Genomic DNA, 16,929 nt, shown 5'->3' with positions numbered 1-16,929 from the left:
ATGTTCTTCCCCCTGTTCTGGCTCTGCGGATGCGCGGGGTTTCGGCGAGAGAGAGGTTGGTGGAGCAGAAATGTCTTTTGGGTACGTGGAAGGTGATTCTCTCGTTGAGGTATTGGGGTCCTGTGTTGTGGAGGCATTTGTAAGTATCTTGAAAGTGACTCTTCTTGACGGGGGAGCCAGTGGAGGTTCCGTAGGTGTTGGCTGATGTGCTCGTGTTGGGGGATGCTGAGGACGAGTCTGGCGGCGGTGTTCTGTATCGTCTGGGGCTTGCGGAGTAAAGACTTTTTGATGCCGGTGTAGAGGGTGTTTCCGTAGCCCAGTCTGCTGGTTATGAGTGCATGGGTGACTGTCTTCCTTGACTGGGGGATATCCATTTGAAAGTCTTCCGGAGGGTGCAGAGGGATTTGGAGCAGCTGGATGCGACGGTGTTGACTTGCTTGTTCATGGAGAGGGAGGAGTAGAGTATGATGCTGAGGTTTCTGGCGTGGTCCATGGGGTCGGAGGGCTGCCTAGTGCTGTGGGCCACCAGGTGGTGTTCCATGCTGACGGAGTGGTTCCGATCACGAGGAGTTCTGTCTTCTCCGAGTTGAGCTTCAGGCAGCTGTTGCTCATCCAGGATGCAATGTCCTGCATTCCTTTCTGGAAGTTGAGTATGGTGGTGGTGAGGACCTTGGTGAGGGAGAGGATGAGCTGGGTGTCATCAACGTAGGATACTATGCTGAGGCCGTGCGGTCTGACGATCGCGGCTAGGGGGGCCATGTAGATGTTGAAGAGGGTTAGGCTGAGTAATGATCCCTGGGGTACTGCGCAGTGGATAACCGAGGGTTCAGAGTGGAAGGGTGGCAGTCTGATTCTTTGGCACCTACCAGTGAGGAAAGAGCGGATCCATTTGTGGGCGGTTCCATGTATGCTGGCGTCGTGTAGTCTAGCGACAAGTGTGCTCTGGGAAACGGTGTCGAATGCTGCTGACAGGTCGAGTAGTATCAGGGCTGCAGTGTGGCCTTGGTCGAGGAGGGTGCGGATGTTGTCTATGGCGGCTAGTAGGGCTGTCTCGGTGCTGTGGTTGCTGCGGAATCCAGATTGGGAGAGGGTCGAGGATGGAGTTGTCTTCGATGAACTTTGTTAGCTGCATCAAGGAGGGAAAGAGTCTGCACTCACGACCTGTTGAGCTGCTGGAAAGCCTTTGATCTCACGGTCAGGGTTGACGCAGTCCTCTGCTGAGTACGCCTCTTCATTGGCCAGAGACTTTTCAGTGTGATGTTCTTGAAACTCATCAGTGCCAAAGATGTCGACCGGATCTGTGCCGCGACATCGCCAAGTGTCGAGCTCCACAGCCATGGAGCACTCTCTTCGATATAAAGGAGCAGCAACATGGGGATCTTGTTCCAGTCACATCAAGCGGCTTTGGTGGGTGCGGTTTTGTGTTGGTGGGGTAGGTTCAAAACGGTCAAGGGAGAAGTTAATGCAGGTGATTGGGTTTGTCTACTGTGATGTTAAAAAAGTTGGTAAAACAGTCCTGGAGGTGTCCGGCAATGTGATTGGCACCCTTGATTCATTGAGTGAGCCTGAGTGTATTTAAGTCTTGCAGGAGTTTGTTGGTGTTTGGGTCAGTGTGGTTCTCCCAGTGGAAGTTGAGGTCGCCGAGGAAGATGAAGGTGCTGTAGTTGTGCACTAGTGGGCTGATTTATGTCCGCGATGGTGTCTCTGAACTTGTCTTGCTTTGGGAGCTCAGTAGTGTAGGGCCGCCCCCAGGGAGGCGTTGCTGGAGAAGGTGAGCTTTAAAGCCAGGTGTTCCAGGAGGTCCCTGGAGTTTGTGGATGCAATTGAGCTACTTGGGAGGAGATACTGGTGGCAGTGGGTGGGACAAGAGTGGGTGTCGAGAGAACATGGGAAGCAGAAAGCAGCAGGTAGGAAGGAGAAGGTGACTGCGTGGCACGGGTAGTAAATAGCCCAGAATGGAGGATAAAAGGTAAATAGAGGCAGAAAGGCAAAGGAGAAAAATATGATTGGCAAAAAGTGCGAAAGAGCACATGTCCGTGAGCCAACAAATGTTCAAGAAACAATTTTAAGTGACGCAATGGTATTCCTCTCTCTTATCTTGTGACTGATTACACCCAAGCCTTAGGTGTCATCAGACTAACGGAGGTCCTCAAAGCATTTGTGGTCAATGGGTAACTGTGGAGCATAGAAAAGAAAAGCTTGTTACTATACATAAAAAAATATACAAATTTCAAGAATCTTTTTTGAAACTGGTACCTTTATATATGTGTGTTTTACAAATATAAAGGCAGGCTTGGAAAGTTAGGCAAGAAAATACCTACCTTCTAAAAGTGGTATTTCCAAATGCAGAATGTTAAAACCACCTTCATTAAAAGATGTATTTTATCATTCTGAGTTCAGGCGTACTAAACTCTAATTTCTACCTAGTTTCCTGGGTCAGTTAGGATTATAAGATGTAATAACTGCCCATTCTGGCCTATGGGGAACTGGTAGCCTTGCAATAGTGAAAAGCGAAAATGGCTGTAATTCACTATTAGGGCATGCCACACACATCAGGGCATGTCCTACCTTTTACCTACAATGCACCCTGCACTGGGGCCTACCATAGGGGGTGACTAATATGCAGAAAAGGGAAGGTTTAGGGACCGGCAAGTGGGTGAACTTGCCCAGTCAGCATAGCAGTACCAGACTGCACACAGGCTCTGCAATGGCAGACCTGAAACACACTTTTACAGGCTGCTTCTGTGGGTGGTGTGAGAAGTTAGCCTGGCATATGTTGTCCACTATTCTAGTGGGCACCTTGCACCAGTCTAAACGACCCTTATGATGGTGGTTGTAAAGTCAACCCTCTGGACCAGCTATCCTAGTGGTAGCATGGGCAAGCAGTCTTAGGCTAAAACTTCAGAGAGCATGTGAAGCCAGCTGTTTTACCATATATAATCCCTTGAATACCAAATGAAAGGACACCACACAAGGTATATATCAAATATATATGTATTTATTACTAACACAACCCCTCTGCACTCTTTATGAGGTCAGAGTTTGAGATACGTTACAAGTTACTCATTAAGCATACTATAACTGCACAAATACAATTCTGCCCTAGGGGCCTCACGAACCATATACTAAGTAAGTGGTATAAGAGCCACTTCAGGAATAGTGAATAGGCCTAGGGCCTTAGAATCACTGGGGCTACACTACAGGGCCAAGTTTTTGGAAGTAGGAGACCGACGGGAGACAAGTGCAGTGTGGGAACACAGACGCAAGTTACCATTGACTTACAATGGAGAACAAAGAAGTCACAAAGTTTCTGATTAAGGACACTTCCGGGTGGACTGCGGTGAAACCCCTTTAAACTAGGACACTTGGATAGTCAATACCCACGGGAGCACCGGAGTAGTCGAGTTACCTCACCCAGGGAAGCCGGGTGCATAGGTTCCTTTTTGTGTCGGGTTTCGTCGATGCTTTCAATGGAGACCTGCAAAAGAAGTGCTGCAGGCGGCCGAAGGAAGAGTGTCCGGGTGGATCCAAGGGTGGATCAAGGAGCTGAAGAACCTGAAAGCAGAGGGGACAGAGTCTGGGTCACTAGCCAGTGACCAGGAAGGAACCAGGATGGAACCAGGTGATGTCGCGATGAAAAGAGGTGAAGAGGTGAAGCTTGTCTCTGCAGCCACGAGGACCAGGAGACGTTGATGATGACCAGGAGCTGGAGTCGAGCTGTCCCACAAAGGATCTAGTTGCCTGCGGTGTCAGTATCCGGATTGGACCCAACAAGCCTTGGTAACCGCAACCCACGCAGGAAGTGAAGATTCGCTTCAGGTCAGACCAGCAAGGTCTGAGGTGCTTCTCTTTTGGGAGGAAGCTGGAGCAAGCCCAGAGCAACCAGGCAAGCATTGGAAATTCAAAGGATCGTCTTCAGCGGGCTCACTAGCCAATGGGCTAGCAACCGGGAAAACGCGTCAAGCTGAAATGCAGGAGCTGGCCCCACGCGGCACTCGTGAAGTGTGGAGGGCTGAGCTCTGGTGCAGATGTTGCTCTGGTCTGGGGCTTCTCGTGCCCCAATACACAACTGCGAGTTACCTCAGGAGTTGATGCAATTAGCTATTTGCAGGATGTCCAGGGAGTCTGGTCCCACGTCTCTCTTGTCCGCCACGGGTCTCAGCTTTTGCTGTGGATGTTGGTTGGAGTCCAAGAAGTCTGGAAGTCCAGTCCTGAGTAGCTGAGTCGTTGGGTTCCGTCGGGAGCGTCGACAAAGCAAACCGGCAAGTTACTGGTGGTGCCTGTTTGAACAGGGTGGTCACTCCTTGACCACAAGGGAGTGATCTTCTTCAGTCTTCTAGTCAGCACAGAATGTCGAAGTCCAAGAGTTCTGTTTCATAGTTTCTTTCCAGGGTAATCTGATGTCTCTAGACGGGAGTGCTGTTACAACGCAAGTATTACAACGAAAACCTTTACAACGCATTACACTGGGGGGCGCTCTAGGATAGGGAATAGTTTTAATTTACTATCCAACACCTTCCCTAGTGTCCACAGGGCCTGGAGTTGGAATAGTAAATTTAACTATTCACTATCCAGCACCCCCAAGTGTAATGCGTTGTAAAGGTTTGCGTTGTAATACTTGCGTTGTAACAGCATGCGTGGTAAAAGCATGCGTTGTAACGTCATACATCCTTCTAGACACAGCTCCTAACTTTATACCAAACTAAGGCGCTGGATTACCTGCTAGGTCCCTCCTATGGGTGGACCCTGAGAATGGGGTGATTAGACCCCTTTCTCTTTGTCCAGTTTCGCGCCAGAGCTGGGGCTGGAGTGCCCCAGCAACTGGTTTGAACCGGGCTATGCATGGAGCACCTTGTGTGCACCAGGCAGTGTCTCATTTTGCAGCCCTCCCTGCCCCAATGCACTAAAAGCCTGTCTGGGGAGGTGCTAGCACCTCCCAAGGCAGGAAACCTATTGTCCAGGAAACCCCTGCTGGAGTTTCGTCCAGCAGCAGGAGGTCAGACTCGTGTCTGTGGCAGCAGCATCCTTTTTGTGATGCTGAGGCTCTGTTTAACTTTAACCGGGTAAAGCAGTAACTACATGTCTTCTCCCTCTAGAAGGGTGGAATGCTACCCCCGTCGCCAGAATTGGCGGGGGGTAGTATTCCAAAGTGTTTGACACCTTACACAACATGTTTTGATAAAGCTAAACCAAAGTTAGCATTAACCGCGAGGATTATAATGCACTTAAGAGTATATGGTATGGCTATATCATAGAACAGCTATAAGGACATGGTTCCGAAAGCTGCAGAGGGGCTCAGCTCATGCTAGGGCACCCTCTCACATAGAACCAAGCACTCTGCCTCCAGGATTGTTAAGGCCTGCCATAGGAGTGATCTATAGGTATATATGTGTCTATATATAAGGGTAGATATAGTTATACTATATCTAAGCAAGGGGTGATTACACCACCTTGCCCAAGCTGAGTGATCAGCCTGTGGTGTGAGTTTGGATGGCCAGCCAGGGGTGGCATAATACATGCTGCAGCCCCTGGTACGCCTTGGATGCACCTATGCCCTGGGTACCTGAGAAAACAACACTATACAGGGGCTCACAAAGGTGACCCAATACCCAATCAGGTATGTACCTAAAGTACATGGTATCAATTTAGAGAGAGAACAGCTGGGCTGTGGGTCTTAGCAGGCCCACAGCCACACTAAAGTCGAAAAAACAGAAAATCACATAAAAAAGTGGGGGTGACCATAGGAAGCCGACCCTACTCTCCTACAGGTGGCACAACCAGTGCTGCAAGCCCACCAGCAGCATTTGGTTTACAAGCCCTGGGCACACTCCGTGCACTGTAGTAGGATCTGACAAGTAAACCACACCAACCAATCATGGAATCACTAATCCATACATCAATTTACCATAGGGAGCACTTACACTGTGGCACTGAATAGCAGTGGCACAGTGCCCAAAGCATCTTTAACAAGCAAAAACACACGAGGCAACAGCAAAAAATGGAAGGGAGACCCACGGCAACAGTGCCAGGTCTAACAGTATGCTTGCCAGTCCTGGCAAAATACTACAGTTGTAAGATTGTAGTCGGACACAAAATCAGTTATAAACATTTTCTAACTGAGGCAGCTCACCAAGGAGAGCACATTTCTATCATGTACATATATATATCCCACCTGCTGAATTAAAATGCCTGACTTAAATGTTAACTTAGATAAGCGCTTTGAAAATAGCTAATTGCTCAACACTGTGTGTCTCTTGAAAGCGCCAATCCAGACCTGCTCAGACCTTCATTCTTTCAGTGGTGATAAAGGCAATAGTCCTGTTTTGGGTGATCATATATGTTCTACACGGCTCCTTTAGAGAGCTGTTAGTGTGAACGACTGGATACTGAATCCAGTAATTCACTGCTATTAGGTACGTCATGATGGAATGTACTGTCTCTGGCTGTGCTGTCTGGTAGCCGATCCCTGCAGTGACGGAAAGCGGGGAGCACAGTTCCTGGAAGGGGTGGTAAGCAAACAGAGAGGTGGGGGTGGGTTTGATGAATTTTATTTTATGTGTGGTTCCCCATTCATCACTCCTCTGCCCCTGCGTAGCAGTTGAAATCGGGGGCAGATGATTTTGGGGCACATGTAACATAAAATAATAGATGTGTATAAAAAGTGAATCACAGATGTTTTTCACTTTCGAGCTCCAAGTGACATCATATACAGCTTGAGCTATGATCTTGTTGTATATCTGAAGTCAATTGGAATTAATCGATGAAAAATATCCCCATAAATAACTGTTACACATCCACAATTCTATATATTTTGTACAACACTCTGACATTTTCACCAATTTTGGAGTGCATTTTCTTTTATTAGCTAATATGGTTTATACTCTGCATTCAACAGGTAAACATGTGACTTCTTTGGAAATCCATAACTCACAAAAAGTCTGGCACTGCTTTTGAAACCCATGGCTTTAAATGATGTGCCATTTTTAACCTCTGGCCTATTTTATAATTTGTAGTTTTAAATTGCTTATTTATTTTGTTGAATTAGGATTAAGCGTGAGGCTACATTTGTTCTCCAGAAACGAGCGACTTTACTACATGTTATTCATTCAGGGTGTTGCTTGTTGAAGCGAGCCCTTCTGATACAAACAAACGTGTTTTTAAAAAAGGTTTTTGGTTTTTTCCATGACTTGAAGCATCTGACCATTCTAGCTCACCAGGCCACAGCCGGAGCTCACAAAATGCGAATATATCATTGGCATTTTTAACCCTGAGCCAGTGAATTCAGAGTCTTTCCTGCCCATTCACAGAATGAAATCGATTCTCTTTTTTTGTATTTTTTTTAATAAGGTGGAACTACCCTCCCCTGTCAGCTCCATGGTCCTGCCCGGAAGCTTTCCTCCATCTCTGACTTTCTGACATATCTCCCGCTACAAGTTCCTCACCATGAAGACGCCCTGAAAGAAAGGCTGTCCTCCCCTCTAGCAGGTAAACAAGTAGTTTCTTCAGCTCTTAGTATTTTTGGAGAAAGTGATTTGGTGCTTAACAAATACTCTCCTTCTAAATTTAAAGATCTCAAAGTAATTCTATTGATTAGGGAGTGTAAACGTATTCGCGATTGTGCGATTACTGGCCCATTTCTCAGTGGAATCAAAATGAGTCTCCTAAAATACAAAACTGTTATTGTCAGCAGATGATGTGATTTTGTCAGTAATGAAGCTGGATATCTGTTTACCAAATATTACGGTATAAAATCATTTTGGAACAAGTTTGGTCTTTCTTCAGGTCAAAAATTAATGTAAGCATTTTAACTTGGTTTGGAAGGCAGATTTCATAGAATGCTTAGGCATTAAAGTACTGCTTGAACTTCAGAAGATCTACTAATCAAATCTGGATTCAATAATAGCACCTGCCAAGAACAACTTTGAAAGATGGGAGGAACCCAGAGCTATATATTTAATGAAGTTTGGTTGGGTGTTCTCGTGAAGCACAGCAACACAAAACACTGTGTCTAGCTACTGTACATTAAGTCTTATAAGTGCAGCACAGTATTTCATCGCTCAGCATGACTGCACACACTAATATTGTTGATATACCCCATCATTGGGGTTATCTGGAGCAAAGTGCAGGCCATAATAAATGTGATCCTTCTCAATTCCTTAATTTCCAAAAGATCACGTTGTTCTGTCCTACTTCAAGATTTTATCAAATAAAGAAGCTGTTCAACTAATTTGTGACTTTAGAAAATAGTGAAGTAAAATACTCACGGCTTCAAGATGGCGCTGCAAGGCGAGTTTTTGGCGGTTTAAAAAAATATCAATCAGTACATATGCTAAAACAGAGTACAGTAAACTTAAAAGAGAAAAAACAAATTAAGGTCTATATGTAAAAATCTTGACTTGCAGGGTGCATGCAAACTGCATGAACACAGTGTGTTCCAAAAGATGGGGCAGAGAAAGAGAACAATTGATGAGTCTTAAAATGCAATAACATCTTCAAAAGTTAACTTAAAGCAAATATTTTTGGGGGACTTCAAACAAGCCTTGCCTATTTGGAATAACCGTTTTTTTAAAAGAAATAACAAATCTTTTATATGGCCAAGTTGGTTGATATTGGGAATATTTACTAGACGGCGAGTGTGGAAGGAAGACCAAACCAAAATATTTAGAGCTCCGCATGAAATTGAACTTGGATGCAACAGAATTTCACGGGTATCGATAACTAAATGGTTCCTGAAAATGGCAGTGGCCTCGTCTTCATAAAAGGAGAATATGAATCCTTTGTTAAATTCCTTTTACTTAAGCGAATCCTATAAACCACACATCATTCAAAGCTCTGATTTTTATAGACACTTTGCTTATTACAAGGACGGTAAGGGTTGTCATAAAAATGTGGGCTGGTAAGGGGCACAAAAATTGGTCAGGCAAACAACAAGATCGAGTTTGTTGTAAGTGAATTCTACACCTCGATTACAAATATAAACGTCTTTCAACAAATGCTTATTGGTCACCAAACATTGTGGATGCCGCAATTAAAGAATTGACCGCTGCTTCTGGAGCTGTTTCAGTGAGCTCCTAAACTTGTTCTTTACATGTTCTAAGGTGTCTCATTTCTGGCAACATGTTTTTGATAAATAACATTGTTAAGGGCACAAATCTGCAACCAAAAAGAGGATTGTGTTATTTAATGTTTTTCAATTGAAAGCAAGAATTGCTAGAGAAAAGGACCTCTTGCTTCTAAGGGTCCGATGTATCAAAGTATTTTGCATTCGCAAACCGTGGCAATCGCTAAATTCACCCGTTTGCTAATGCAATATGTCCTTTCCTTATGTATGAAAGGCTTTGTAGTCACAATTTAGTTAATCACAATTTTTAACGATTACCTAAACTGTGAATGCAAATAGGGAATCGCAATTTGTGAATCCTTAATGCACATGTATGTAGTCTTTCCTGAATGCGACCTGTGCATTTAGGAAACCATTCTTTTGGGCATGTGTGTGCCATACATGTGCACCTTTTTATTTATTGGCTCTGCCGGGGGGGCCTTAGGCCCTGAGTATCTTTGCATTGGGGAACATGGTGGCCAGCTAGGAGCCGGTCGTGAGTCGTAAGCCCAGATAGCCTCCACTGCCGGGATGCTATATTGATTTGTACCTTTATTTATCTTTTTCCCTCGCCATGTTGACTCCCGCCGCTGCCGAGGTACAGATCGCCCATGCCGGAGACCGCCAGTGACTGTGCACACTGCCAGGTTTTGCTGTTGAGCCCCGGGTGAGCTCGGAGGCTGCCGGGGACTGCCGCAGCCTGGTTGGGGGCTTGCGTCCGTCCGTGTCTCGCTTTGGCATTTGTGTCTCCTCGGGCCGTTATGGGCTGTCTGTAGTCTTCGCTCGGTCTGCAGGGGGATTGCCTCTGGGAACTTCTGGCCCCCTGGGCTTCCGTGTTTTGCAAGCTGGCATAAGGTTGGTTGGAAGGGAGGGAGAAGACCTCGTGGGGAGGAAAGGGAGACAGAAGAGTTGACTCGAGGCACGCAGGGGTGGAGGACTGCATGAAAATAGCGGAAATAGTATTGAAAAGCTGCTGAAAGTCTGTCTTTAGTAGTAGACTGGACTTTGAACCTGAGTGTACTCTATTTGAGCTGCACATACAGGAAAAAAGTATTTAAGACCCCCGCACTGAATTATTAGTCACACCAGACACCAGACTTGCAGAGTATCCATTTTTTTTCTTTTCTTTTTTTTCTTTATCCTAGCGCCACCACCTCCCCCTCCATCTCATCCACCGAGTCGACCCCGGGGAGAAGGTATAAATTAAGATCACGCAATTTCTTGGGGAGGGACCAACCAATACAGCAACATCAAGTTACAGAGCACGATCAAGGTGAAGCCAGGCAACAAGCCAAACAGAGGCAGGTAGCGAACAAAGCTAACAAACCAGTTAACAAACCAGTGAAGCTTACGATCTGCAAAGTGCCGAAAGAAAACTAAGAACTTAGCTCCCATAAAGGTAGTCCCATCACTCCGGTCCTATTTCATGGCCAATACACAGGGTAATTCTGACCCCGTAAAGCGGGGTGGTACTATTGTCACAGTAGAGGAAAGTAGAGAGGTGGTGGAGTCTTCTATCATACTCTCATCGTTTTGCACCTCAGAGTAATATGCCTGTATTGAGTGGGGAGGAAAGACCAGAAGAACCTGAGGAGGCAGGGTCTGTTCCGTTGGAAGAGGAACTCCAAAGCGCAGAAATGGTTCAGGTGCAACTAAAAAGGCTGACTCTGGAAATTGGGACCCGCTTCTCTACCTCGAAGCGAATCAAAAAAAAAATCAAGATACAAGTACCGGCTTAGAAGAAAACCTCCTGGCACTCACTCACAGGATGGATGACCTTGAACAAAAATTAGGGAGCCTTGGGCAGGAGGTTAAGGACAATGCTCAAGAGGTATCGAGATTAAAAGATAGAGAGCGGGACATGGCAGAGATATTGGAGAGACTGGAAAATATGTCAAGGAGGAACAACATTAGGACCTTAGACCTAAAAGAAGGGATGGAAGGAGATAATCTAAAATCCTGTCATTAATATTCTGACCAATGCCTTTCCACAGATTGCATCTGACTCAGTCTGGGAGGCAGAAATACAGCAAATTCACAGAGACCCCTTTAGGTTAAAACTGCATTTTTCAAATTGGATTGGTGTTACTTTTTTGCTTTTGGATTTTACGTAGACTTTAGGAGAACTCTTAAGCAGACATTATGCTTTAGGAGGTCGTGATATATGAACATTTTTGATACCCTAAGTCCTGAGGAAGTCAATGGGGTGTCCGCCCTAAGCGACAAAACTCATTGGCTAAAAGGAGTGGATGGAAAACAAACAACGAAGAAGATACATTGTGTTTCACATTACTCAAGTGTACTATACTATGTTTTAACTTGAATTGCGTGTGCTTCGACCAGTATAAATTGTCATTTTCAATCTCGGATTGATGGTGGGAGTAGCAGGGTGCATCTCCCCATTCTGAACGCACAGCTAAGACACTTTTTGTTAAGGATATCTGCGGTTGCAATTTCTATGTGAGCGCCTGAACCCCTTGCTCACAACTCAGTTGATATTTTCATACATGGTCCATGGGACCTTGTTTGAACAAAATATGATTTTATACATACAGGTTTAAACCTAAAGCAGATTTTTCCTCTTTATCACAAGATTTCTCCAAACTAGTTTCCTTAGAGGAACGCTGTTGCGTATGCAATTACCAAATGGATCATTTCTGCAAAATGAAGGATTAACATTCGGAACTGTACATTGCAGAATATGAATGAATTATTTGGTAGCAATATTTAATCTTTCTCTCTTTCGTCCCCAGTACTAGTTACTATTCTTTTCCAAAGATTATTATGCTTTTGAAGGTACTTATTTGTGGATGTGGAAGTTAAAAAGTATATGTAAGTTTAGGCCAATTACTTGCTTCTGAACCTTGACCTCTATTCATGGGAGTATCTGAAATGCCCAAATGTGTTTGTTGTACTTTGTGAGGTGCTTTTTCAAATTTAATTTAAGTCTATGGATAATCTGCAATCCTTGATCGAGATATCTCTAACTTTGTATTCCTTCAATGCCCATCAAAGATGCATTTTTTTAACACAGTTTTCAAAAACCACTAAACAAATTTACACCCAAACCAAGCAGAAGCTGTTCACAAAGTAAATTAGTCGTTATGAGCTACATTTGATGTAATCACATTTAGAATTTTTTTCTTATAGACCTGAGAAAAGAATTCTTTGATAACTGAAATGGGAAAAAGGAACTTGTTTGCACCCTTGCAGACGGATCTGTATAAAACTTGCCATGCCGAACCCAAATGAGAGCAACTTTTTTTTATTTTTTTTTAGAACGTTTGGTGCAGTCATTGAATAGCCCCAAATGTATAAAGAAAACAAAAAATGACTTTTAAGAGCAAAGTCTGACCTTACTGTAAATGTACAGTGGGTCTTGCAAACACGTAATACATAAGTATGCATGTTTAATTTAAACCCCTTATTGTGATATATCTTTGCTTAACCTGTTTCTGACTTGAATTAATTTTACTATATGTACCTATAATTATGTATTTATTTAAACGCAGGACCACTGAAATTATGTGGCAGGGAAGCACCAAATTATGCCGCAGGGTTGACTAAATTTTACGGCAAAAGAAGACAAATAGTGCAGCACATTTTTTGCTAGCTTTACTTCATCATTTTGTACTTTTTACACAAGGTAATAATGTCTGGGCAAAGCTTTCGTCTCATTAGTATCAGTTTCACAACCAAATACAGAAATAAACAACAGAAAGATCACCAGTTAACATTTGCGAAGGGCCTTCCACTAAGTGCAAGCATTTTGCATCTTTGTAGTAATTTTGATCAGTTTGAGCTAGAAACTATTTTTTTTGTTAAATAAATCTGCCGATTATGAAGCAGCTGACGGATTACATGGTAAGCACAGCAAATCCATAATGATGTGAAAAAAGGCATAGCCGCAGAATCGCACAATTCCAGTGTCTCGCGTGTATCTAGCTGATGATATAATGGCTGGTGATATAATGGTAAACAATGTTGTGGTGTGGAGAGTTTGCTGAGACAATATAATTAATTGTATGACTGTATTATTGGGTACATAGGGGTATTACTGTGAGCAAAGTGTCCCCAAGTTGCCTCTTCCCGGGCTGAGCATTCTACGTATCCAGCAGAATGGTGAGCAAGAATGTGAAATGTGTACTCTGTACTCACTGAGTCAAATCTTAAGGGTATAAATAAGATGGTCTTCTCTTTTGTCTCTGTCTACAGGTGTTACTGCTGCTTTTCAAAAGCAAAGAGGGATATCCTTGATGGTGATGCAGCTTTCTCAGGCTGGAGATTTGTTTTATCAGGCTTTGATGAATGAGGAGCAATCAGCAGACGGTCAGCGGTTGGATCATTCAGGTACAGCCGATGGTGCAAGCAGCAGTCCATCAACAACCACACAGATTGCTGAAGACGAATGCATGAATGGAGCCAGCACTGCGGGATGCGTCGACCATGCTGGTGGCGGAATAGAACTAGAAGCAGTAGCTCCGCGCTTTGAAGTGGTTGTTAACAACTTTGACAATGTGTATTCTGCATCAGATGAGCCGGGGCTGTGCAGTCCTGTGGATGTCACCAATCCACAGACGTGCTCTGTGGAAAAAATGGCTGATAGCCCAAACAAAACACCAGTGCATGTTCCTTGCTTAAGCTCTGCAGCCAAGGTTCTCAGCAAGCGCTGGATGAAGGCTTTCCTCGGGGACCAAAAAAAATTGGATAGTGATGAGCAGCGTCCGGAAATACGTCCCAGCTTCAATTGTAAGAATCTCTTCACTACCAAAGAACTGAGTGAATCTGCAGAGGAGCGCCCAATATACCAACAGGCAAGGCAGTGCCTCCGGGATGTTATGAAGGAGAAGCAAACTATCCGTCAAGAAAGAATAGACCCTCTGGAAGTCGTATCCTTGCCAGACACTGTGGACACAGAAGACTGGTTGGACAATCTCAGCCAGCGACTGGTAGCATCTTGGAACGGAAATTGGGATGAATGGTGGAAAGACAACCTGGGGCTTAACAAGGACACAAAAATCAAAGCACTTAGGGAGAAGAGGAGAAGGTTGAAACGGACAAGAAGCCAGCAAAGCCTCTCTGGTAGCTTTGCCTCTACTGGCAGCTTCACCTCTGATCCATTTGACTTCAGTGATCCCTCTGATTTCCCAATTGGTGCCCTGTCGCAGACTTCGGACCTATCACAGGCAGATGAACCTTTGACTGTTGCAGAAAAGGAACCTTATTCTTTCCAATGGACTTCAAGAAACAGTCCTGTCCAAGGATCCATTCTTAAATCTCCTGGGAAGAATCCAACATCCTATCTTTCCTCAGTTGGGCGGGATGTTTCCTTGGACAATACTTGCCTCTTAGAAGCAGCAGAGCAGGGCACCAGGCGAACTATAAAGCGTCAGCAAACACTAACTGGTGAAGTGAATAATGTTTCAATATCAGAATCCCACCCATCAGCTAGTGGAAGGGCAGGAGATGGCGCTTTGAAAAGCTTGGCAGGGATGCCTTCAGATACAGTTTCACCTGAGGAGCTTCTCTCCTCACAGACGCTACGTCACCGCGGAATCCCACGGGAGAGACTGAAGACAGTCCAGGATTTTTTCTCTGTTCTTTCACACTCTGAGCCTATGGATGACTTGGTGCCCCTGTCCCTCGAAGAAGGGAGCTCTTCAATGCCGTTGTCCTTCTCCAGACTGGAGTCACAGGGATGCCATCCGAGAGCTCCACATCCATCTTCTAAGAGGGATCTGCCCAAGCACCCGGCAAAGAAGAAGGCTAGAATGGGCTTCTGAAAGTCTGTACCTCAGCAAAAAATAAGGACAACGATCAAGCTTGTATAGTGTGACTGTGTATTAAAATGCCAAAGAATCATCAACTTCTCTGTCTGCACCATTGCTTTTAAACCAATTGTATTTGCTTATGTATATTTCAAGTAATCTTACATTTGTCTGTTTTGTTTGTCCATAGTCAAACAGCAAAGTGCAGCCAAGTATCTTGGGTCATATAATAACAGCGGTTCCATTGATGTTTATTAAACCACTAATTACTTGCTAGGGTGGGGACCCTAAAGGGATATACCAAAGTTCACAACTCCAAAAATCAAAATGCCTAGAGAACAAATAGATGTTGAAACAATAACAATGAATTTTGCCTATCATAAATGTTATCAGTCATAAGACCCTCTCAAGCAGGATGCTACAAAACAGGTATTGGTGATTGGTGCAGTGCTCAGGTGTGCAAACGTGCAATTGGTGTGTGAACAAAAAAGTAAACGCACAAGGTTAAAAGGTTTATGCCATACACAGTATGTGTTCGGAGATCACAGAGGGTTGCTGCCGAAGGCCATGCGCTGGGGGTTAGAAATTAAGTAACTCATGAAATTGACGGACAAAGCCCAGTTAAAAATTTATATTCTTTTTACTCTGACTAATGGTCATCTGTCAAGAATTTGCAGAGTGGGCGGGGAAAAAAAAGTGAAGACAACAACATGGTGGATGGCGCACATTATGGTGTATGCTGCGTGCGTTACGACCCACAAGTGGTGAATTCCAGCGCTTTTGGGCGTTTGAGCCAGAACCATAACTTTGTTTTTAACTGTGGTTTGTGTGTGATATAAATGTTAAAAATGTCATCCACTCGCAGTCATAGGGATACAACGGCACTCCTTCGTGAGTTTTCAAAATGTTTTATTTAAAGCGCGAGTGACTGTTGATGCGTTTCGATTGCTCCAGGCAACGTTGTTCACAACAGGGTCCACCATCTAGTGTACAATATAAATACATAAAGTTCAAATAAATGTAAAAAACAGCTTTTGGTTACTGGGAATGTTACAGATCTATCCCTGTCAAGGAAAGATGCAATACACTACCAAGTTATATGCCTATACAGTTGCATGTGGTTAACAAAACCAATCTTGTGAATCACCGAAATTATTTGTGATAGTGAGACTTTTATATGCTCAAAAATACGGTGACAATATTATTAACTGTGTTATAAACATTTCAACCACTGTGTACTCCAATCAAATCAATGCTTGGCGTCCACAGAGAGCAGTATGTTAACTGACCTTCCATGGCTTTTAGTGCCAAAGTATTACATATATGGTAATTAACACATTCTAGTGCAACATTATTAAAGCCATACTTAAACAATACTACTAAAAAATGGCAAGTGCCTGTTAAACTTTTCCAATCACTTCCCCCTCCCTTTAATAAAGTTCTCTGTGCTAAAAATACAATTTAAATTCATTACGCTGCTCAGATCTAAGCCACTTAGAAACGGATTTTATGATAGTTCTTATTGTAACCATACTCAAGAGAAAAATAAGGTGCTGATACGACATATCCTAGTGGACTATCTAATATGCAAATGCACAGCAACGCTTCATTACATCTACGTCCCCTGTCCTCGACCCAGTCAAAACACACGAGGTATATTTCACCTACAGGAAACAAAACAGGAAACTTTTCAGGCTCCACTCACCCTCCAGTCAGGGGCTATAAAACTATAGCCAACAGAAAGCATCTCCTGTTTTGTTCCCTGTCGGACATGACCGGGGACGCTGTAAGGTAATTGCCGGGCTCTTATCTTGTGAAAAGATGTCCGCTGGTCACCTCCTTGGCTGGGCTCTGGGGGTGCCTTTGGACCTTTGTGGGAACGTATGGAGTTGAGACACGCGGCCTCCTGGAATCGGTAAGTGGCTCCGGGTGCCTGGGTTGCAGGGTTTGTCGGTCCCTGGTTGCCTTCTCCTCTTCCGTCTGGAGGGGTCGCATTGCCCGAGGCGTTCTGCCCTTTGTGTTTCCTACGTGCTTTCCGCTACTTATGGTTCAGCTTTGCAG

General features: G+C 44.3%; 1 protein-coding gene across 4 annotated transcripts in view; it reads left to right on the top strand.

Annotated features, from left to right (window-relative positions):
* TAF1C (TATA-box binding protein associated factor, RNA polymerase I subunit C) overlaps positions 1-15,898 on the top strand; it is a 228,810-nt gene extending 212,912 nt beyond the window's left edge. For all 4 annotated transcript variants that reach the window (XM_078674452.1, XM_078674449.1, XM_078674450.1 and 1 more), the window contains exons 14-15: positions 7,348-7,485; positions 13,316-15,898. In XM_078674452.1, the coding sequence (XP_078530578.1) occupies positions 7,348-7,485; positions 13,316-14,883 (1,706 nt within the window). In that variant the 3' untranslated portion in view covers positions 14,884-15,898. The remainder of the gene's footprint in view (positions 1-7,347; positions 7,486-13,315) is intronic.
* Positions 15,899-16,929: the final 1,031 nt, after the last annotated feature.

This window comes from Lissotriton helveticus, chromosome 2_1 (genome assembly GCF_964261635.1).
Source record: "Lissotriton helveticus chromosome 2_1, aLisHel1.1, whole genome shotgun sequence".
NCBI lineage: Eukaryota > Metazoa > Chordata > Amphibia > Caudata > Salamandridae > Lissotriton > Lissotriton helveticus.
This window is presented reverse-complemented; position numbering and strand designations above follow the sequence as displayed.